The 22,640-nt window shown below is 44.3% G+C and overlaps 1 protein-coding gene across 1 annotated transcript in view; it reads right to left on the bottom strand.

Moving 5' to 3' along the window:
• LOC133479750 (forkhead box protein O3-like) overlaps positions 1–17,332 on the bottom strand; it is a 60,009-nt gene extending 42,677 nt beyond the window's left edge. The window contains exon 1 of the mRNA XM_061777096.1: positions 16,131–17,332. Within this exon, the coding sequence (XP_061633080.1) occupies positions 16,131–16,580 (450 nt within the window). The 5' untranslated portion in view covers positions 16,581–17,332. The remainder of the gene's footprint in view (positions 1–16,130) is intronic.
• Between the last annotated feature and the right edge of the window lie 5,308 nt (positions 17,333–22,640).

The raw sequence follows: 22,640 nt of genomic DNA, 5'->3' as shown, positions 1-22,640 counted from the left end.
GGGCAAGGGGAGGAAAGAGGAGGAAGAGACAGATGAAAAAGGGAGGTTTTAGGAGAAGGAGAGAGAAAAAGCAAGGCTGCGAGAGACAGAGGAAGCCAGATGAGCCGGGTTCATTCAAGGCGATGAGCAGCCACGACGCTCAGACCTCACATGGTCAGCATACTAAACACCGGATCCGGTCCTGACCCAGATTAACGGCAATGACATAACCCTCTCCCCCCATCCCGTCCCGTCCCGTCCGCTCCTACCATGACCGTAACCTCCCCTCTCTCTCTGTCCCAGCTGCTCTCACATGCACCTAGTAACCCATCAGGCTTGGCCAAATCCTCTGCCAAATTGGTTGGAATCTGCCATGAAAGGACAGCTTTTACACTAAGCATTACAAATCAGTTCATTCAGGTACTGTACATGTGTACACAAATTTGGCAACACGGCATTAAACAGATTACATATGTTGCCCTGGTATATATGGGAATGAAAGAGAACTGAAATATTCCAGCTCGGCTCTTCCACTTCAAAATCGTACCACAGGAATCCAAAAACCAGACCGCAATGACCACGTCAGTCGAAATGAAACATGCTAACAATAATGGAGGGAAACAAAGGGTTTCCTGGATTTACTTCTTGGGAAAGAAGACTAATTTTATCCGCAAGGAGACTGAGGGCGGAAAGAAAACTGGCTGCTGCAGCAAAATTAAAGACTGGAGTATAATACTGAAGCGTTTAGAGCTAAGACACTATAACAATGGAAGAGAACAAAAGTGTCCTTTATTTACTTCCTGGTAGGAAGACTACATTTATCCAAGAGGAGACTGAGGGTGGCAGGAAAACGGGCTGCTGCAGCAAAATTGAGACTGTGGCGCATAATACTCCAGCGTCCAGAGCTAAGACACAACAACAATGGACAAGAACGAGGGTTTGTGGTATTTCCTTCTTAGGAAAAGACGAATTCTACTCAAAAGGAGACTAAGGGCAGTAAGAAAACAGGCTGCTGCAGAAAAATTGCGACTGTGGAGCATAATACTACAACAAAACAACAACCAAGGATCTCCAGTACTAACTTTTCGGTATGGAGACTAATATCTGGGAAGAGAGTGAGGGCGGCAGGAAAAACGGACCGCTGCAGCAAAGCTGAAACTGCGGAGTATAAAACTACAGTGTCAAGAGCTAAGACAATGAAGAAGAACATGGGTCTCCTATATTAACGTCTTGGTAAGAATGTAAGTTTTTAATGTTTGGGAATGTAATTTAAACGTTTGTGAGTCCTCACTGTGAGATTCACTATATAAATAAAATCTACTTAGTACTTATTAATTTTATCTGCGAGGAGACTAATGCCTGGATTAGACTTCAAGACAAATTTGGTCGCTCACGATGGCACTATGACAGATTACTGCCATAAAATCCTCCCGTGTCTCGGTCGGAACACTGGCAAACACTACACGACATAAATTACGATATCACGTGTTGTACAATCATTGGGCTAATCTTGTCAAATCAAGCTGTCGGAGGAGGCGGGACCAGGATACGTGTCAAAGCTACCGGATATAACCGTCACCATCGCGGCAACATCGACAACAATCATGGAGGAAGAGGTGCTAGTTTGAATTGTAGCAATGTTTTGTGTTGAAAAAAAGAACAAAAAAGAAGAAAACGTGTGTGGGGTCGTCCCTGAGTGCTCCGGAGGGGACGGTTTGGGCTGTCCATTCTTCAAGAGGAGCTGGAGGTAATGTTCACATACTTTTAATACCGCTAGCAAGCAGGCAACATCACGTTTCGAAGCTAGATAGATACAGTAGATAGCTAGTGCTACCACTCACGTTTATAAGTAAACATTAAGCCGGTGTTCTGTCAATTCATGCTCTAGAGTTTCGGTAAACATTGGTTTGCGCGCACAAATAAATGTTGACAACAGCGAACAAGGGCGGCGAGGCGCCGTTGCAAGACAAGCCTATTGGTTCACGTCAAGGTGCTACTTCGCAGGGTTGTCACACTATACGGGAGTTATAGAACCAATTCTAAAATGCTCGACTTTTTTTGGCCGTCGTAAAGCGTCGTGCAGTCTTCACAGTTTTTGGAAATGGAAAAACGTATACCATGTTGAATTGAAGTGTGCTGACGTACTTAAAGTCTACACGCACAATGACTTCTTTCCAAGGTCAGCTCCCTCTTTTCGGCTCAGGTAAAGCTTGCGTTAGCGCTCTCAGCGGGGTGCTAGGCAGCCGCTACCCCGAGGTGACCTCCGCTCCATCCATCAGCCGCCTTGCTCAGCCGCCATCCATTAGCATAACAAGCATCTCTTCTGCACATAACTCTTGCCACTCCTTTTTCTATCAACCTGCTGCAATCAGTCACAGCTAACCACATTTCCCTTTGTGATGCAGCCCCCCCCCTTCCATCACATCCAACATCAGGTAAACTGACGGACAGGCCGGGGCGTGCGCTCTCCAATATCCCCGACCGCAACCCCTTTCTGCTCCTGACAGGGGCTTGATAGACAGGCTGAGGAGGAAGCGTACTGGAGAAAGGTCCAGAGACGGCCGCCATTTAGCTCGGCATGCATCATCGCCTTCCTCGGGGACGGTGCGACAACGTGCCGCGTAAACACACGTGCAGGCAACCATCCATCCCACGCATACAGGAGGGGAGACGTGGAGGGATGGTGGGGGGTGGGAAAGTGAATCAGGAAATGGGCACCGTGATTTGTGGCAGGGCCGTTTTGCGTCCGGGAGTGCAATCCGGCTCGGGGTGCACTTCATCTTGCGGCGAGGACGCATCTGTGTTGTTTATCTAACGCTCCTGCCATCTTGTTACATTGAAATATTCATACACACGTATGACAAGATCAGGCCCATTATGGCGCTCTCTCCACAGGGGGCCGGGGGGGGCATCAGTCAGACTAAATTATGAAGACGACACATTTCATAATCCTATAGATAGGCTTCAAGTGGAGTATTATTGGAGGCCAACATCAATCATGGCCGCACACATTGTATAGTGTCATCAGTATGATAATGCGCAACGGGCTATTTCAAGGATAAACTCGCCATTATAATATTTCACGAAGCATGTAAGCAAAGGAAAACACATTAGGGCCTTATGTAGTGTGCATCATCAGGCATCACATGACTTATGTTTCAAATGGACTGGTTGGATAAACAAATGATGCGTCAATTGCACCACACCATAAATTTAGCAATCCATATCACGCTGAAGATAAAATATTATTTCAAATGATTCATCTTCAACTGTAGTGAGCGGTCCCATTTATTACCTTCGCCAAGTGCAAATTGGTGGAGGTAACCGTTTTCCTTGGAACTTTGTGTAGAAATCCGGGTAAGGATCCGACAACTCAGTTTTGTAGTTTTTATTTTCAACATTGCTGAGTCATTATGCCTTCAATGTTACAATCCGGTAGGCTACCAATGGGCAGAAAAGTAAACCTGATGTTCCATAAAACCTTTTAAAGGGGTTGAACACAGGTCAAGAACAAAACATATTTTCTTTTTTTCCAAATTGCACAAGACGAGAGGTTACGTTTCGATCGACATTCGTTGCTCGGTTCGTTATGTTAACGTAAAAAATGGTAAGACCAATTGTACATTTTTTACAGTTCAACCTTGGAGGAAGCATACCTGATCAAAGAAAACGATTTAGATTGAAAAGTAAAAACTCCAATTGTTTTGAGTGATGTTTGTTGATTGATTAGTTAATAGTTAACTGATTACGTGCCTGCAAACTAACAAACATATGGACCACGCTCCACAATTTCTTTACTTTTTTTAAAAGTTTGGGCTTGGAGGAGGTCCGCGCCCTACTCAGTGCTAGCCTTGCGTTGTTTACGACATGAAGCAAGGAAAAAGAACCATGCAAAGTCTCGCTGGCCAACAAAAGAAGTCATTCAACTGCTCTTGTCCAAACACAAAGGCGCTCATGAAAAATATATAAGGCATCTTTAAGTACAAATAAAAAATAGTGTGTTCGTACTACATTACGGCTATTACGGCGTACGCTAATAAGGAGTACGCCCGCCTGGGGGCCACGGCGCCACGGTTGCGTTGCGTTCCCAGAGACGAGGCAGAACCGAGCGGGGCAGAACAGGCCCTGTGGTGGTGGAGGAGGAAGAGCCAGCGTGACTACCGCCCGCCCGCCTGCTTGCCTGAGTGCAGCAGCCTACCCGCAATTAAGGTGGAATCAGGGAGAAATCTGCGCTGCCTTGATAATGAGCCTCGTCTGAATTATTAACGAGAGCTGCTCCCCCGGGACCCGGGCTCCCACTGAGCCCATCAAACCCACCCCCGAGCCCCACCACACCACACCCGCCCAAGAAACACACCCACATACACTCACACGGAAAGACAGCACAGAACTGCATGCATTAAACTCCGCAAGAGCACAACAATGCAGGCACACTGGCACAGACGAGCAACACGGCCGCCGCACACGTTGACTGAAATGTTCACTTTAGTGGGGGTTGACACATTTGAATTTAAGACCGCATGCAAACAATAAGGGACTTTGCCTTTTTCTGCGTATATGGGGAAGCACTTGACTTTGTCTGTTGTCCACTTACTTGTCTTTTTTAAATTTGATAAATACTTCATGTTTAAAGTGTGCTTGATATTAAATTCTATCCAATCAATGCATTAAAAGAGCTACTCAGAAGGTGTTTCCTTTTCTAACACGTAGTGGAGGTTATTAGAATACTTGTCCTTTATTACTTTTATTTTTTTTTTAATGTCATTTATTTGGCAGGTATTTCAAGTCATGAATGAAAAAAGGCTCTACTCTACTTGTTCCCATTGATTATCTGTGCTGCAATATGCACAACTGTGTAAATTACCTTTGCGATGCGTTGGAACGAACAATAATACAGTACTGTGGTGTCAAGATTATAAAAACCAGAATTTATCGTGTTTTTATACAAAAGTTAATTAGTGTAAAATCAACAAATGGTGTATTTGATGTTTTGAAAATTAAAAAAACGTGAAAATATGGAAAAACAGCTTTTGTTTGTTCAAATGTAATACTGCGCTTCATTTTTTGGGGGAAAAGATTTCCCATGTAAGCCAAATGAGTTCTCGTTACATTTGTATTTTGACTGAATGCATTTCTCACAAAACTTCCTGTAAACTGCACCTGCAGTATGCAAATATTATTTAGTGGGATTTTATACGAAAAAGTAATGCAAGGTAGTTATTGTATAATTGACAAATTTATCTTGGCATTATTTTATGTTTATTAATAACACTTGAAACTATTGAATCACATCTCATGTTTGTGAAAGGAAGCAGCCAAGTTTAAATATAATGTTCCGATTAAATTCTCATGAGATCTTGTTACTTTTGTTTGTTTTTGTTTGTATAAAATTGACAAATTTAAGTTTGCTTTATTTTACTAAGATTTTATTCCAGATGTAATATAAGGAAATTACCTTATATTACATTTGGAATAAAATCTTGATGTTGTGACATAAAATGTGCCCTAATCACTTTGAAATAATGAAAAGACTGCATTTTTTAGGTGACTATAAAGGTTTCAGTGCCACCTTGTCCACCATTTTCTTTCCCAAGGTAAAGTTCAAATGTAACTTCCTGCTTCATTTAATTTATTTTTTTTGGTATGATTTTGTACTAAATTCTCATGACATCTTGTCACTTCTTTTTTGACAAAAGGCATTTCTCACAACAATACGTCCCGTAAACTGCACCTGCACTGACATTTACTTGTGTCAAATCAATGAAAAGAGAATTTTTTTTTCGGATTTTAAATAAAAAGTAATGTTTTAGTTATGTTAATTAATTGCAATTAATTGGTGCTAATTGCTACTTGATGCTGCAATTGGCTTGCGACCAGTTTAGGGTGTACTCCGCCTCCCACCCGAAGATAGCTGGGAAAGGTTCCGGTACACCCGCAACCCTAGTGAGGATAAGCGGTAAAGAAGATGGATGGATGCTACTTGATGTTATGAAATAAAATGTGGCTTAAGGTTGGTAAACATAAGGATTTTTTAAAATCTTAAAAGATGTTTCTATCTGTGACAGACTGCAAACATAAAGATTCAAAATGAGGCATTTAACAGTTTCGGTTGTATTGTGTGCGGTGTGTTCCGATAATCTCAACACATAACAACACACATAAAGATTCTGTTCCACCGCGGATCAACAAACAAGTCCTCTGAGGCAGAAATCTTGCATGATCTATGTGACCTAACAAAACCGAAGCTGAGGAAATATTTCTGGATATGCGCTGGATATGTTTGCAGAGTGTTTCCAAAGGTCGCCAAAGACCTTTGTGGAATGGCCATGTCGTCAAAAACGTACTTGCTTTGGAAAATACTTCTTGCTGTCTGGAGAATCCACTTTTATACAAAAAATAAAAATGAAAATAATAATACTGGCGATATGGGGTAATTATTATTATTATTTTTTATACTTGTTCGTCAGTTTAGGGCGCTGCTTTGATTGGCTACATTCCGTTAAACGTCACAGTTCACGGATTCATGACTCGAGAGCAGTCGCCTTTGCCCACACACGTAAGAGTTTTGGTCGTAAATATTATACGCGTTTAATATCTAAGATTGCCGTCCCTGACCCATTTTCAGTACCGCCAAGTCCACCATGTTTGTTCAGGGAAGTTCCCTTTTTTTTTTGCATGATTTCCTATTAAATTCCTGTGAGTTACATTTTTTTTTTTTTTTTTTAACTAAAATCATTACTCACAACACTTAGCTGTTAACTGCACCTGCACTGACATTTTGAATATTTGTTGTTTTATCCCACTGCTTCCCAAAATAGTCCTTTCCCAATTGTTTGGAATGTGTGGCAGGGGCTGGAGGGGCACTGCAAGCCACTCAGACAAACAGTGTCCTATTTTTGCTGGTACCAGAGGAGTAGCTGGAGGATATCGGAACAGGGACATTGGGATGTTTATTCCCATTTTATTGCGATGTGGTTTGTGTGTGTGTGTGTGTGTGTGTGTGTCTGTGTGTGTGTGTGTGGTGAATGGAAGCCCCCCAAGTGCATCCAGCAGCACTGGTGTGACTCACAAACCCCTCAACTGTCCCTCTCTCCGCTCTCCTCCCCTGCGCCCCAATTTCATAACGCGTTTCCTGGAAATATCCAAGCAGTGGCGTAACACTCGGGGCCGTCGACCCTACCATCAAACGTCCGTGACATCAAACTTTACACACAACAACACACCACTGCGCCTGTCCCTGCAGCTGCCAAGGGCTTTTGCACCCACTCCACCCAAAAAAAGACAAACAAAAAAAAATCTTTCAAAACAAGCCAGACAGCAAAGCGGGCACCACAGAGACTGTATTCACCCCTCCCAAGAACACAGTGTTCCTCCATGGGTGGTTCCAGTTTGTGTTTCATGCAAATGTGCGCAAATAGTGGAAATTGTCACCCTACTGCTGTAGCTTTTCCCAAACCATTTCAAGCCACGCACCCTCTGACATATCCCGAAAGAGTTGGCGCACCAATTCAACCTCACACAAAGCCTTAGAAAAAAAATCGAAATAAGGTCTGCCATTGAAGGCATCATTATCACCATTTTAACGGCTTAGCCTTAATTAAAAACTCAACAAATTAAGCATGTTCATCCTAGTAAAAATTTCCATTGGCTTGTGTTTGTTAGCGTGACCCCTAAAAATTTGCTTTACAGCCTTCCCTGGATTTATTTATTTTTATTTTTGGGGGAAAACTCAGCCCCTGAAGCCAGTTTTTCTTAGGAAAGTGAATTTCTTTAGGCAAGTCTATCACGAGTATACACAAAAGAGTCTCGAGAAACCATGCCCAAAAAGACATGGGAAGTCTGCCATTTTGATTTACGGTGGCCATTATAGGGTTATTTGGGCCATTTCAAGGGGTCAAAGATGAACTCAAACGAGAGATTTGTTGTGCTTGCTTGCACATTTGAACCATGTATACTAGACAGATGGATAACACCAAAACTGCCAAACGTTGCCATTTTTGTCCTTGTATGTGGGCGAGGCATGGCGCTGAAAGTTTGATGACTTGCTTTCAAAACAGGAAACTCTACCCAACTCTGCTCCATGTGTTAAGGGGCAAGTTTCACTTAGCAACATGAAATTTGGTAAACATATCTACCATGAGTAGACTGACAACAAGTTCTCAAGAAGCCAGGCCCACAAAGATACAGGAGAGGTCATTTTGGCCATTTCCAGGGTTCGAAGATGAACTCGTCCTCCAGATTTGGTCCGATTGCTAACAAATTTGAACTATGTATACTACACAGGTGGGTGACACTAAACTGCCAGACATTAGCATTACACATATCAGGCCTACTCTTTGCATTAAGTTGCCTAGTCTGTCGATGTACTTCCCAAATGTGTAATTATTTTACCAAGCCACCATTAGACTTTGAATCTGGCGCAGCCCCCAGTTTGGGAATCCTTGCCCTACTGACAGCAACTGGAATAAAAAATAAATACAAATGCCTCAATGACATGACAATATGACAAATGTATGAAATATACTGAGAAATGTACTCACAGTGGCACCTGATTAATTTATTTTTAAAGCAGGCGTAGCTAACCGGCTTGGTAGGAAATGCTTTAACCGATGAAGCTCTACTCAGCTGAAAACTACATCTAAATTAGTTCAAGCCTGTCGAATTGTGAACTTGACGCTCTCATCCCCTTGTGTTCTGCTCCAAAAGCCCCAGCAGCTCAAGGGAGAGGAGCGGAGGGGAAATCCAGCATTGTTATCCTATTATCTCGGAGATAATGTGAGATATGAGATTTCCTCTTAGATTAGAGTAGGCGTAGTGCTTAAGGCGGTGTGCGAGCTCGCAATCCTGAGGCCACGCCACTTCTCGAGAACGACTCCGTACCCTTTGTGCCAAAACCCACCGAGACACAAAGAATGCATAGAATGTCTGACAGAGGGCGGGAAGAATGGATAGATGGATGGATGGCGGCACTGATGAAAGAGGAGAAATAAAAGAAAATGGATGGAAGGAAATTGCAAAGTGGGCAAATTCGCATTGTTTTTCATTCTGCCGCCCCCTGATTGCTGTCTACCGTATTTGAATGCGTGCCCATGCTTTGATAATTTGCATGTACATTAATCATTTTCAGTGAGAAATGAACTGCCTGAAGGCTTGGAGAGGGGGAAGGTGGGGGAGGGGGTGGCATCGTGCATCTTGGCATCCGACCCACGACTCAAAGCGAATATACTGCCTGAATTCAACCTGGCTCGCACTGCTTGAGCCGAAGGGAGACGTAAGGTGCTCATAATCCCTCAACATAAATCTGTCCAACATGCATCATATGCTCTCATTCTGCAAGTGTGTGTGTGTGTGTCGCACTCTCAAATTACTCAGCTCCTCTGAGCCAAGACGGAGGATAAAATATGAATCAGCTGATGTCTCGGATAGTTTCCAGTCTCTCCAGGCTTCCCAGCCAATCGTCAAGTGACATAAGCCTCCACATAAAGAGTCCCATAGCAGACACATACAATATATGCACACTCTGAAAGTCTCGCCATATCATGAACACACTCTCTAGCATAACAGATATGATTATGATATAAAGTGGAACCTCAGGGGTTGAATTGCAATCCGTTACGGGATGCTAAACCAACCTCTGAATTGTTAACTCATAAGACAAAAGTAAAAGCTATCATGTGTCCTCGCCAATAACTTCAATGACACACAATGGGTAATGAATGTGAAGCTCACTTTATAGTCTACATTCTGTTCTTGTTATTATTGTTGGCCATATTTTACTGAGCAGCCAGGACAGAGGCACTTCTACCACTCCTGAGTCTGCGCTACTGCTACTGTATGTGAAAATAGGTTGTGTTTTGCTGTTTTATGGTTATCATGTATTTTCCAATATGAAAAAGCTTTTTGATTATTATTGATGCCGTTGGCATACTGTTCTCAGCAGCCAGGACAGAGACGCATATACCACATCCGTCACCATGCTACAACTACATCTCATTCAAGTTTCATTTTTGGTTCATTGGTACCGTGAGTGGTATTGTAAATGCAGGGATTCCAAACCGCTGTGTAAGAGATCATCAAGTGTGCTGTGGGAAATTACCCAATTTCACTTAATTGGTAGGAAAAAATATTACTCATCTATCAATGCCAGCGACAGACAGTGACAGGCCAAAACACTATCATTATTCCAGTATATATATTTTGTGACATTTCAATATGTTCATTGGTTCAGTAAAGGTTGGGAAACACTCTTAATCCTTGAGCTGCTCACTGAGCTAAAGTCCCACAAGATACTGTGTGTTGAAGTCTCACAAGAAATCATGCAGAGCAGTGGCATCAAATTTTGGGTTGAAATACAAACGACCCGCGTGTCACATTCGAACACGCTGATCTCAATTTTTCAGGTTATTCCAAACAAGGCCAATGTGCATGTTTACGGCCACTTTTCACTGCTCTACAAAAATAACATGCGTAGCTTTTTTTGTCTGAGCGGCTGTCTGTCACAGTTACCAACCTGCTGCACAATCCCCTAGTCGACTCTCAAGTGTTGGGAAAAGCCCTGCACTAGCATAACAGAAGGGCTGGGAGTGACACAGATTTGGCGAAATTGCGTCAAGCTGAACCGCCGTCCGAGTACGTCTTTACACGTTTCTACATCATTACGCATCCCATATAGTAGCTAACATATACATTAATGCCCACTCTGACTCTGGTGACATGATATGATGTCTTAATGGACTTATATGTGTACCTTCAGGCCATCTCCCACCCACTCTAATACATCCATCCAGTTCCCTCCCAGTCCCACCATTAAACAAGTCAGGAGCAAAACGATGCCTCAACGTTCTCTGCAGTGACACGCTGTCAGGCCAATCGCACTCCCGCAGCATACACGCCTATGGAAGGAGACAGCCCCTCCCTCTGCAACTGCCCCCACAAAAGAGGCAACAAACACAACACAGAACGTGATGCTTCGCTGCAACTGACAAGTGCCTCTCCCACGCATTGACGCGGTACACATTCCAGATGCACCTGTAGATGCCTCTGACTGCATTGAAACACAAAGCACAGCGGTGACTCTGCAATACGTATTTACAGTGAACCTCCACCTATGCGTGCATATTCACAAATTCACATTTTCTTCTCTGGAACCTATCCTAGAGCTATTCCCTGAAATACTCACCTCTTCACATATTTGTGCTTTCTGTAACACCCTAAGACACCACAAGATTAGCTCTGGCTAATATGAATGCAGTGATTGGTGTCAAGGAAGTATGTTGAAGTGATAGAGCTCAACAGTTCTAAGATCTTTCTATGTCAGGGAGGAGTTAAGTTTAGCCAGGGTTGTTACCGGAAGTTCCAGGGAGTCTTCGCTGCATGTGAGTGTTTTTGCTCCGCTTAGTGGCTATTAAAAAGATCAGGCTAGCAAACTACAGAGGTCTCACGAATTGCTTGACATTTACTATTTTTACAGCTTGCAAAGGCCAAAGGCATGTGCACTTCCGGTGCATTTTTTCAAAACCAATTCATCTGATAGCCATTTATTTTTAAGGGTAATGTAAAAATGAATTTAAAATTATATTAAAGCGTTTTGGCGGGACGGTGTACGACTGGTGAGCACATCTGCCTCACAGTTCTGAGGACCGGGGTCCAAATCCGGCCTCGCCTGTGTGGAGTTTGCATGTTCTCACCATGGCTGTGTGGGTTTTCTCCAGATATTCCTGTTTCCTTCCATATCCCAAAAACATGCATGGTAGGTTGATTGAAGACTCTAAATTGCCCATAGGTGTGAATGTGAGTGTGACTGGTTGTTTGTTCATATGTGCCCTGCGATTGGCTGGCGACCAGTTCACGGTGTACCGCGCCTCTCGCCTGCAGTTAGCTGGGATAGGCTCCAGCATACCCGGAACCCTTGTGAGGTTAAGCGGTGTAGAAAATGGATGGATTAAAGGGTTTGGGGATGGTGGTTTGAGGTATATTTATGGTTTAAATTATTAATATAGGCAATTAAACATTTTGGAGGGGCACCAATTACTTTTTTTTCACTATTTGCAAGCAGCTCTCAGTCCCCATCCTCTGCGAATAGCTGGGGCTTACAACATATTGAATACAGATGAGTCATTTCGTTGCATAATTAATAAGTGTACAGAAACTTGGGCATTGGACCATCAGGCTCTAGTCTCACATTCAAACAGGCTAGTGGGTGTGGCTGGAATGAGCTTGTGGGGCAGATATGATTGAGCCCCATGAACTCCACCTGGCCACAAATGGCTGACCAGGGAAACAAACCCAGGAAAGTCCGTTGATCTATGGTGCTGTGCTTTGGTTGCTGGTAAGGGCTTTGCAAACATTTTGGGACCAAGGACCCCTTACAGATGAGAATTTTGAGAACCACAGGTCCGGGTGATTCACAACGTTGCCCACGCCTGTCTGTACTGGCTCATTCGTACAATATGGCTAATAAGACCATAAGAGAGAATGCTCTAGTACATACACTACTTCAATGGTTGGTATCCCAACATTTTCTTCAAATTAATGCACCACAGAAACCATGAGAGCAGATCGGATTACTGCTCAACATTCGGACGTCGGACAATAAAGGGCCAATTAATCTCCCCTGCGGTGGCGACGAGTACAGCTGGGACGCATAGGAAGGGTTCAAAAGTGCACAGCGCTTCCTAAACTCCCTCCTGTAAGACGGTAATTGGGAAGTCATGAACTGAGGATGCTGCAGCCTTCCAAGAAGTCAGAAGCCATCAGGTATTTATAGGAGCTTAATGGCAGTGTCTAGGTGTAGCCCTCGTCTAGCACTCTGATCCTGGCTCCATCACCTCTGTTCCAACGTGACTCACAGTGGGAATCATTTACCACATCCTTTTCAGATTATTTTTCCCGGAACCACCATGTGTGGTCCAGGTTTGATACGCGGTCCCCGAGAGGTTGCTTTGGTTTTAGTTGAACATATAACTGCCCACCCTGCACCGGACTGCCACACAAACAGCCAAGCTATAGCACTTCATTTCATTTTATTTCATCAGCAGCTTACCAACAATTATGTGCTGCCTTGAAAACCCCCTTCAAATTCTCCGCCACATCAAAAAGAGAATCTGTTGATTTTGAAGCAAATGTTTCACTAGTGGTTGGTGTTCTTCGCTGCAAAATGGAATTACCTAGTTTGACTAAAGGCTTGACTTGGAGAATAGAATGGCACACAAACTTTGTCAAATTAACCTGACGATGCTAAAACCATCGTTTAAATGTGATTGTATTGTTGAAAGCGTCTGGATTCGCTTTCAAAAAGATTTATGTAACAATTCCAAAGGGTTTCAAACAAAGTAGGCCTTCATTAAGCATTCACACACACTACTAACATTTACAAAATATGGTTGCAAGGGCCAACATAACTGTTTGCATTGCAAACAGGACTAGAAGCGCATCAGAGGGAAACCATTTCCACTTCCTGTTTGTTTGGTCCCCGTAGCACCCACAAGCGACCACGTGCCGGGTCAGCTCTCGCGGCCGTTCGCGCATTAGGGCAGTCCGCTTTAAACGTCTTAGCTAATCCCCCCCGTCATTACCTGTAGTAGGCCCCTTGTCTGGACTGTGGCCTGAAATAGTCCACCACTACCAGCTTCAAACCCCTTCATTTGCAGTTGCATAAATAGCAAGTTACTTAAACTCAAGTGGCCTGCACGGTTCAAGGAGTTACCTGCTCAGTCAGGAGGTGGAGCATAGTAGGACTAAAGTCTATCTGGAGACGTGCCTTAGCGGAGTTCACTTTAATGGAGCAGGATTAAAGTGTCAATCAGGCGCTTGTTGTCTCGACTCTCCAGCGGTGACTGAGTTTAGCGGTTATGCAACTCACAACAAGTTTCCTCAAAAAGGCAAATCCCCCTCCGAAGGAGGGAGAGAAAAGAAATGAACGGACACACGGTATGATTATATTGTTTGCGTGACATGTAGTAATAGGACGTGACAGCTCCAGGGGATAAATTTAGCAATAGGCATATGAATACATGTTCAATAATGAGATTAGAGAGGAGAGGAGGCGGCCATCACTAAATCCCGCTTTGTAGCGAAGGATCTCCTACAAACCCAGATATCATGTCAAGTGTTTGACAGGAATCCCAACAGCCCGACAAAGCGCCCACAGACCGGCCTTCACCGTCTACGTTCTCACGCATCGCCATGGAAATGCGACTCCATTCATATGCAAATGCGACAAGCGAGGCCTCGAGATCTCTGCTCGGGAAGGTGAGCGATCTTTCGCAGGCCCTTCCTCTTGTCTGCTCAAATGGTCACAGTGAGGGGCGAAGAGGCGAGGCGGCGAGCAGAGGCTGATAACACGGGCATATGTCCGGGGGTGGGAGATGTATGCGAAGGGGGGCGGGGGGGCGGGGGGGGAGGGGGGACGCGAGTGGATGGGGAGGGGTGGGGTTATTATAGGCTCCCGGCCAGATAGACGGCGGTGGATGCGGTGTGCTCCATGTGCTCGGTTCTCATCATCCTTTTGAATATTTACACTGTGGGCAGCTGACCTAGTGATCCCTCTGACAAGTGCGGACTCTCATTCGCTTCAAGAGGCCAACATAATAGCACCTACTCCAATGGTGATACGTAAAACACTCCCAATAACTTGACGTGTGCATCACTGCCAGTAAGAGAGGTACAGTCCAAAGGCCTTAAGATACCTCATGGGACTAATTAGTGGTCACCAAGGCAACAGTGTGTATACCTTAGCAGGCCAAAAAGGTATGTTCCAAATGTTTTAGGGCACAGGTGTGAAACTCAAGGCCCAGGGGCTAGATCTAGCACGCCACATCATTTTATGTGGCCCGCGAATGCAAATGTGTGTCGTCTTTGTGTTTCTTGCTAAAATACCAAAATTGAAAATTGCCTTAACCTTGAATAACTTTGACATATTGCATTTTATCTTACCAATCCCCCTTTTAAAATAAATTGAATCAAAGTTGAACCCTATCATTTTTCTAATTATGTCTGATTTCAAAACTATCCATCCATCCATTTTCTGAGCCGCTTCTCCTCACTAGGGTCGCGGGGGTGCTGGAGCTCATCCCAGCTATCATCGGGCAGGAGGCGGGGTACACCCTGAACTGGTTGCCACCCAATCGCAGGATTTAAAAACTAGTTATCCATGAATTTGTTTCACAGTTGTAATGGCCTTCTGTGGGAAACCATAACTCCGATGTGACCCGTGGGGAGAAAAAAAGAGCTGCTTGAGGGGTAGAAAAGAAAATATAAAATACGAGATCCATTGTAACCCTAAAAATACAACAGCTTGCCTGAAGCATGCTTTTGTAGCTTTTACATTTGATTCTTTGACTATTTTTTGTGTGCTGGATTTGTTCCTTAGATCCCCAATTACTGGCCCTGAGTTACTTGACAGATTATACCTTGAGGGACATGAGTTGACTCCTATTGCAACCTTATTTAATGAAGGCACAAAGACTAAGATCCTTGGCATCTCACAAGTGCCAAGGGTACGGAAATACTGTAGTATATATTGTACCTTGAAAAGTACCACAGTATGCACTCCTTTGGTACTCTGGACACTTTAATGTAGAAATCTTCCAGACTTAGATGCGTTTTTGGTCCTGGAAGTTGGCCTAATTCATGCAGACATGACAAAAATGTACCCCTATTGTCTTCATTTCGAGCTTTGAGGTGTCTTTTTTAAGGATTCGAGGTCCTAATCTAATATCTTCATTATCAGGGGCTTGTCGCTGAGGCAATGTCACTTACAAAAACAGACATTTCTGTCTTAGAGATCCTCAATTCAAAAGTGTCAAGCGTACACCCCACTGGCAAATCACTGCCTACCCCTTTAGGTGCACTAATTGACTTTCTCTACTTAAAGCGATAGGCATGCCATAAAAAGGGGATGCTCCGTGCACGACTACCGACTGCCAGGCTCGTTCCACGCACGCTGCAAGTGGCTCCTCTCCGGTCTTAACTCAATCTGCCATCGATGATCTATTAGAATGATTGGCGGCCCTAATGAACCGGGACGAGCCCACGCGTGGTGCCGTCTCTGCTCCGCTCACACCTCTCCCCACGTTGGTTGGCGGAAGCCTAACAAAGGCTTCGTGAATGGTGTGAAGTGTCTGGTTGCTACTGTATCGCGGGCGGCTTACCTTCCACCCGGCCGAGCTGTTGCTGTCGCCTTTATCCTTGAAATAGGGCACGTAACGGACCATCCAGTCGTAGATCTGCGACAGCGTGAGCCTCTTCTCCGGGGTGCTCTCGATGGCGCGGGTGATGAGGTCCGCGTACGACTGGTTCCCCCACGCGTTCCGCCGCGACGACTTCGCTTTGCGCAACGGTCCGCTGGCGTCCAGGCACGGGTGCGTGGCGCCGGCCGGATGCTTGAGCTCGCCCGGCGCGCCGCCCGCCAGCACCCCGGCTCGGCACGCCGGCACGTCCTCCGGCTCCACCTTGATGCCGGCCAGCGGGAGCCCCCCGGTGACCTCGGGGAAGTCCTCCGGACATGGCAGCGGCCAGGTGCACGAGCGAGGCCGGCTTTGCGGCTCGAAATCCGAATCAACCTGATGAGCGTCCAGTTCGTCGTCCTCCATCATCAACATTTGCGTGGAAAGTGGGAGAAATCAAACCTGCGGGGCTGTCGTGGAGCGGGGTGGGGGATACATCCACGTTATTATTTTGATTTAGTTTTGATTGATTGCTTTTTTTTTCTCCCCACCGTGCGTGTCTCGCTGGATCACTTCACGCCGAAATGCTCACGCGGCTATTAAACTTACGGCGTGGATCAATGAGGGAGGGGGGGTCGGCGGCATAGACGGATCATGATGAATCCAATCACAGCAGCGGGAGCAGCATCGAGTGTAAGGACAGCAGCAGCAATAAAAGTAACAACACCTGTTCGTCCATTTTACCCCAAAATGTTCAATAAAATGTCCCTCTTTTTAATCATCACATCGCAGATGCCGGGATTGATTCTCCTCCGGTAGCGGCGGCAGCAACAGATGATATTCGAGATGCGTGCGCAGCTTCAACGGTCGATAAATCCAGCGAGGAGACACCGGGAAGGTACGGAGAAAGACAGGAAAGGATCACCCGGGGCAGGGGGGGGGGGGGGGGCGACGCGCCGTGACCGTGGCACGAATTATTCAATCTTTCCGATGAAGCAAGTCGGCGGGCGCGCAAGTGTCTGCAATTCTAATAAAGAGGCGTGACGAAGCGGCGGATTCCCAAGGAACAACAAAAAAAGAAGAAAAAAAATAAAACAGTCCACTTGCCAGCTTGAATGAAGAAAAATAATTTAGTTTTTTTTTTTTTTTTTTATGTCAATGAAATGCTCTCCTCTTGCTCAGATGGCACACATGTTCTCCGAGAAGGCGAGGATGTGACGCGCGCGCCGTGGCTGTGGAGTGCAAGGGTAGAAATGCTGCCAATTGTGGAGTGCGCTCAACAAATCAATACACTCCCCATCGCGATCGCATTGAGACCCCCCAACTCTCCCCTCCTTCCCTCTCTCGCCTCGTCCTTCAATTTGAGGCTGCACAATCCTTCAATCAAAAAAAAAAAGCAGCCTGGTGAGTGAGTGAGCGTTCTAGCGCAACGTCGCTTTGTGTGCCAGATTCCACGCCCAGCCGTGATTTTAAAAAAATAAAAAAATAAATAAAAAACTAACACGAGAGGTGGAATTTGTGCACAATTGCACTCATGCATGGACAAGCAAATAGAAAAGAAGATACAATGCAGTGAGGGGATTTGCGCCTATGTGCGTGACTGCATGCGTGTGTCCGGGCTGAGTGTGTAGCGTTCATGTCCTCCACAGGGGAGTGGAGAGCGCGCAGGTTTCACCTCAGCTGATTAGTTGGCGGCTATACCCCAGTGAGTGTAATTTTCTATGGCGATTAGACAGATTTAGCTCAGATTAAGAGAGATTATAGGTAACACTAGATTTTTAATCCGGAAGAAGTGAGTTGAAATGGGGTCTTTAACCAAATTAAATGTCCACGACACACGCCCCTGTGGGGAAATAAAACACTTGATGAAAAATCCAGTGGAAATAATCAGGCTCTCTGCAGGGTGAGATGCTGCTTGGTTGACCGAGGGGCTTTACCCCTCCCCTAAATCCCATCATCAGGCACCCTGGGCGGCTATTGCCACAGGTGCTCCAGTCTGATTGGCCGATGAGCACCCATATCAATACAGGCAATGTTTTGGGGCGGTCACATTAAAGCAGTGTTGAGCCACTGGGAAAATGAAAAGCAAACTCATCAGAGAAAAAAAGCCCTTACATCCTTATGATATACTCATAATATTATATTATATATCTAAAAAATAAACATCATATTATGTGAATAAGTTTGTAGTGTTACAAGAATAACTCCAGCATGTTACGAGAATATACAACCCCAATTCCAATGAAGTTGGGACGTTGTGTTAAACAGAAATAAAAACAGAATACAATGATTTGCAAATCATGTTCAACCTATATTTAATTGAATACACTACAAAGACACAATATTTAATGTTCAAACTGACCAACTTGATTGTTTTTAGCAAATAATCATTAACTTAGAATTTTATGGCTGCAACACGTTCCAAAAAAGATCCCATCATCAACAGGTGGCAAAAAAGACTGAGAAAGTTGAGGAATGCTCATCAAACACCTGTTTGGAACATCCCACAGGTGAACAGGCTAATTGGGAACAGGTGGGTGCCATGATTGGATATAAAAGGAGGTTCCCAGAATTGCTCAGTCATTCACAAGCAAAGATGGGGCGAGGTTCAGCTCTTTGTGAACAAGTGCGTGAGAAAATAGTCGAACAGTTTAAGGACAATGTTCCTCAACGTACAATTGCAAGGAAATGTAGGGATTTCATCATCTACCGTCCATATCATCATCAAAAGGTTCAGAGAATCTGGAGAAATCACTGCTTGTAAGCGGCAAGGCCGAAAAACAACATTGAATTCCCGTTACCTTTGATCCCTCAGGCGGCACTGCATCAAAAACCGACATCAATGTGTAAAGGATATCACCACATGGGCTCAGGAACACATCAGAAAATCAATGTCAGTAAATACAGTTCGGCGCTACATCCATAAGTGCAACTTGAAACTCTACTATGCAAAGCAAAAGCCATTTATCAACAACACCCAGAAACGCCGCCGGCTTCTCTGGGCCCGAGCTCATCTAAGATGGACTGATGCAAAGTGTTGTGTGGTCCGACGAGTCCACATTTCAAATTGTTTTTGGAATTTGTGGACGTCGCATCCTCCGGGCCAAAGAAGAAAATAACCATCCGGACTGTTATGGCCGCAAAGTTCAAAAGCCAGCATCTGTGATGGTATGAGGCTGTGTTAGTGCCAATGGCATGGGTAACTTACACATCTGTGAAGGCACCATTAATGCTGAAAGGTACATACAGGTTTTGGAGAAACATATGCTGCCATCCAAGCAACGTCTTTTTCATGGACGCCCCTGCTTATTTCAGCAAGACAATGCCAAGCCACATTCTGCACATGTTACAACAGCGTAGCTTTGTAGTAAAAGAGTGCGGGTACTAGACTGGCCTGCCTGCAGTCCAGATCTGTCTCCCATTGAAAATGTGTGGCGCATATATAAGCGTAAAATACGACAAGGGAGACCCCGGACTGATGAACAGCTGAAGCTGTAGATCAAGCAAGAATGGGAAAGAATTCCACCTACAAAGCTTCAACAATTAGTGATGTTGATGTTAAAAGAAAAGGTGATGTAACACAGTAGTAAACCCTGTCCCAGCTTTTTTTTTCATAAAATTCTAAGTTAATGATTATTTGCTGAAAACAATAAAGTTTATCAGTTTGAACATTAAATATCTTGTCTTTGTAGTGTATTCAATGAAATATAGGTTGAACATGATTTGCAAATCATTGTATTCTGTTTTTATTTATGTTTGACACAACGTCCCAACTTCATTGGAATTGGGGTTGTATATAATAGTTGTGAAGTTACTTCAAAGTAGCAGTCTTATGAGAACAGCCATAATGTTACAAAAATAGTCATGAAGCTAGGAAAATATGAGTAATAATACTACAAGCCAACTGTAACTTTGTAGTGTTACGAGAAAAAAGTCATAGCCGTAATGTCACGTGGGCAAAGACGTAATCATAAAAGAATACAGTCATGAATTAGGCACAATAAATCATATTGTGATAAAAGTGGTCATGTTACAAGAATAAAGCCATAACAGCCATTACAAAAATAAAGTTGTTGATGAATGATAGTAGATGTAAAGTTATGATAAGTTACAAAAAATGACAAGAATGTTACAAGAAATTAAATTCACAATACCAAAAAGTATAATAGTAGTATTATGAAAATGAAATCAAGTTAGTAGAATAGTTGTAAAGTTGCAAAAAACAAAAAAAGTTGCAAGGTAAAGAGGTCAAAATAGAGAATAAAGCTGTAATATTATGTGGAATGAAGTCAGACTGGTAAAAGATAACCCATAATATTACGCTAAGGTTACCATAGTAGTTGTGAAGTTACGAGAAATAACTTAGTAATGATAGCAGCCTGAAGTTATAATGATACAAGACTCAAGCTGTAATGTTACGGGAAGAGTCAAAGTTACAAGAAAAAGTTGTCATGTTATGAGAATAAAGTCAGAATGTTACGGGAAAATTGTTGTGATATTATGACATACTGTTAAATAAATAAAAATTTCAGTGCCATGATTCCCAATCAGCTTGCCGAGAGATCATCAGGTGTGCCGCAGGAAATTATCCAATTTCACTTAACTGGTCCAAAAAATATTAATTTACAAATAATGTACATTTGTCCATCTATCTATGCCAAAGATGTATAGTGATAGGCTGAGCAAATAAATGCTCTTCCATTAAATGGCAGAACGTACATAATTGACCTTTGTATCCACTTTTTTGACATTTCTGTTTGGTAATGTGCCGTGAGATTTTTGTCATGTAAAAAATGTAGTGGCTCATTGAAGGTTGGGAAACACAGTGCGCGTGAATTTAAGTGCAAACGTAATTCTGATATTAATATTATTCTATTTGTGGCCCTAATACTCCTCTGTAGCTTTTCACCTTTAAGCACCCAGAAAAATTGGCCCGGGCTATTTTGCAGTCTGCCACGCATTTCATGCACACTCACACCTGTTATGTTGGTACTTGCTGCAGGGAAACATATTACTTATTCATGAACTTTACAGCCAGACCCATTTTCACACACACTGCCACCACAAAATTACGTGTACCTAAACACCAATATGCGTATAAAAACTCACGTCAGTTTTGACTGATACTATCATGAATTTAAGATGTTTATTATTGTTGTAGTTTGTTATGGTATATACATAATGAGAGCCGTGTCTAATATTTAAGTTGACTACTTATTTGGGATGGGGTACATATCAGTCGCAACCCTGCGCTCCAAAGTCTCAGCATTATCATCTTTGTTAAGGCACAATTTTTGATGGTGCTCCTACCTTAGACACCATTAGATTGTGCAAGTCTAACTAGTCAAGGTAAGTGTTGGTGGATGCCTGGTGTGAATCCTTTATAAAGATTTCCAGCTGCGGTGATTTACTATCACAATGCGGATGGTCCAATGGATTGTTAGTTAGGCCATTTCCACAATAAGATGGGTATTTTTTTTGTTATTATTGTTGTTATTGATTACATGCATTTTGGAATTGGGCATGAGAACTATTTTTGGTCCCTCAAGATTTTCAAGAAAACCAGGTAGGCCAGGAGCAGGCTGGAGACAGAGAATATTATTTTGCTCATATCATTTGTACTTTGGATGTTTTGGGGATTTTTATAGATGGTGGTGTAAGGTTTTGGTTGCACCTCCTGGAGGTGGGGCTCGAAGGCGAGCGCCTGGTGGCCGGGCCCGCACCCATGGGGCCCGGCCGGGCACAGCCCGAAAGGGTAACGTGGGTCCCCCTTCCCATGGGCTCGACACCTGTGGGAGGGGCCATAGGGGTCGGGTGCAGTGCGAGCTGGGCGGTGGCCGAAGGCAGGGACTTTGACGATCCGATCCCCGGCTACAGAAGCTGGCTCTCGGGACGTGGAATGTCACCTCTCTGGCAGGGAAGGAGCCCGAGCTGGTGTGTGAGGTCGAGAAGTTCCGACTAGATATAGTCGGACTTGCCTCCACACACAGCTTGGGCTCTGGTACCAGTCCTCTCGAGAGGGATTGGACTTTCTTCCACTCTGGAGTTGCCCGCGGTCAGAGGCGTCGAGCAGGTGGTGGTATACTTATTGCCTTGGCGCCTGTACATTGGGGTTCACCAGAGTGGACGAGAGGGTAGCCTCCCTCCGCCGTCGGGTGGGGGGACGGGTATGGTGGAGATGGGGCCCTGCTGACCTTAACATGGGACGTTGTGAGTCGGTGAGGAGAATACTTCGAAGACCTCCTCAATTCCACCGACACGCCTTCCCATGAGGAAGCAGAGACTGGGTTCACTTAGGCGGGCTCTCCTATCTCTGGGGTTGAGGTCACCTTGGTGGTTAAAAAGCTACTCGGAGGCAAGGCCCAGGGGGTGGATGAGATTCACCCGGAGTTCCTGAAGGCTCTGGATGTTGTGGGGCTGTCCTGGTTGACACGCCTCTGCAACATCGCATGGACATCGGGGACAGTGCCTCTGGATTGGCAGACTGGGGTGGTG

Source organism: Phyllopteryx taeniolatus, chromosome 6 (genome assembly GCF_024500385.1).
Source record: "Phyllopteryx taeniolatus isolate TA_2022b chromosome 6, UOR_Ptae_1.2, whole genome shotgun sequence".
Taxonomy (NCBI): domain Eukaryota; kingdom Metazoa; phylum Chordata; class Actinopteri; order Syngnathiformes; family Syngnathidae; genus Phyllopteryx; species Phyllopteryx taeniolatus.
Note: the sequence above shows the minus strand (reverse complement) of the source record. Positions and strands in the feature narration are given on the sequence as shown.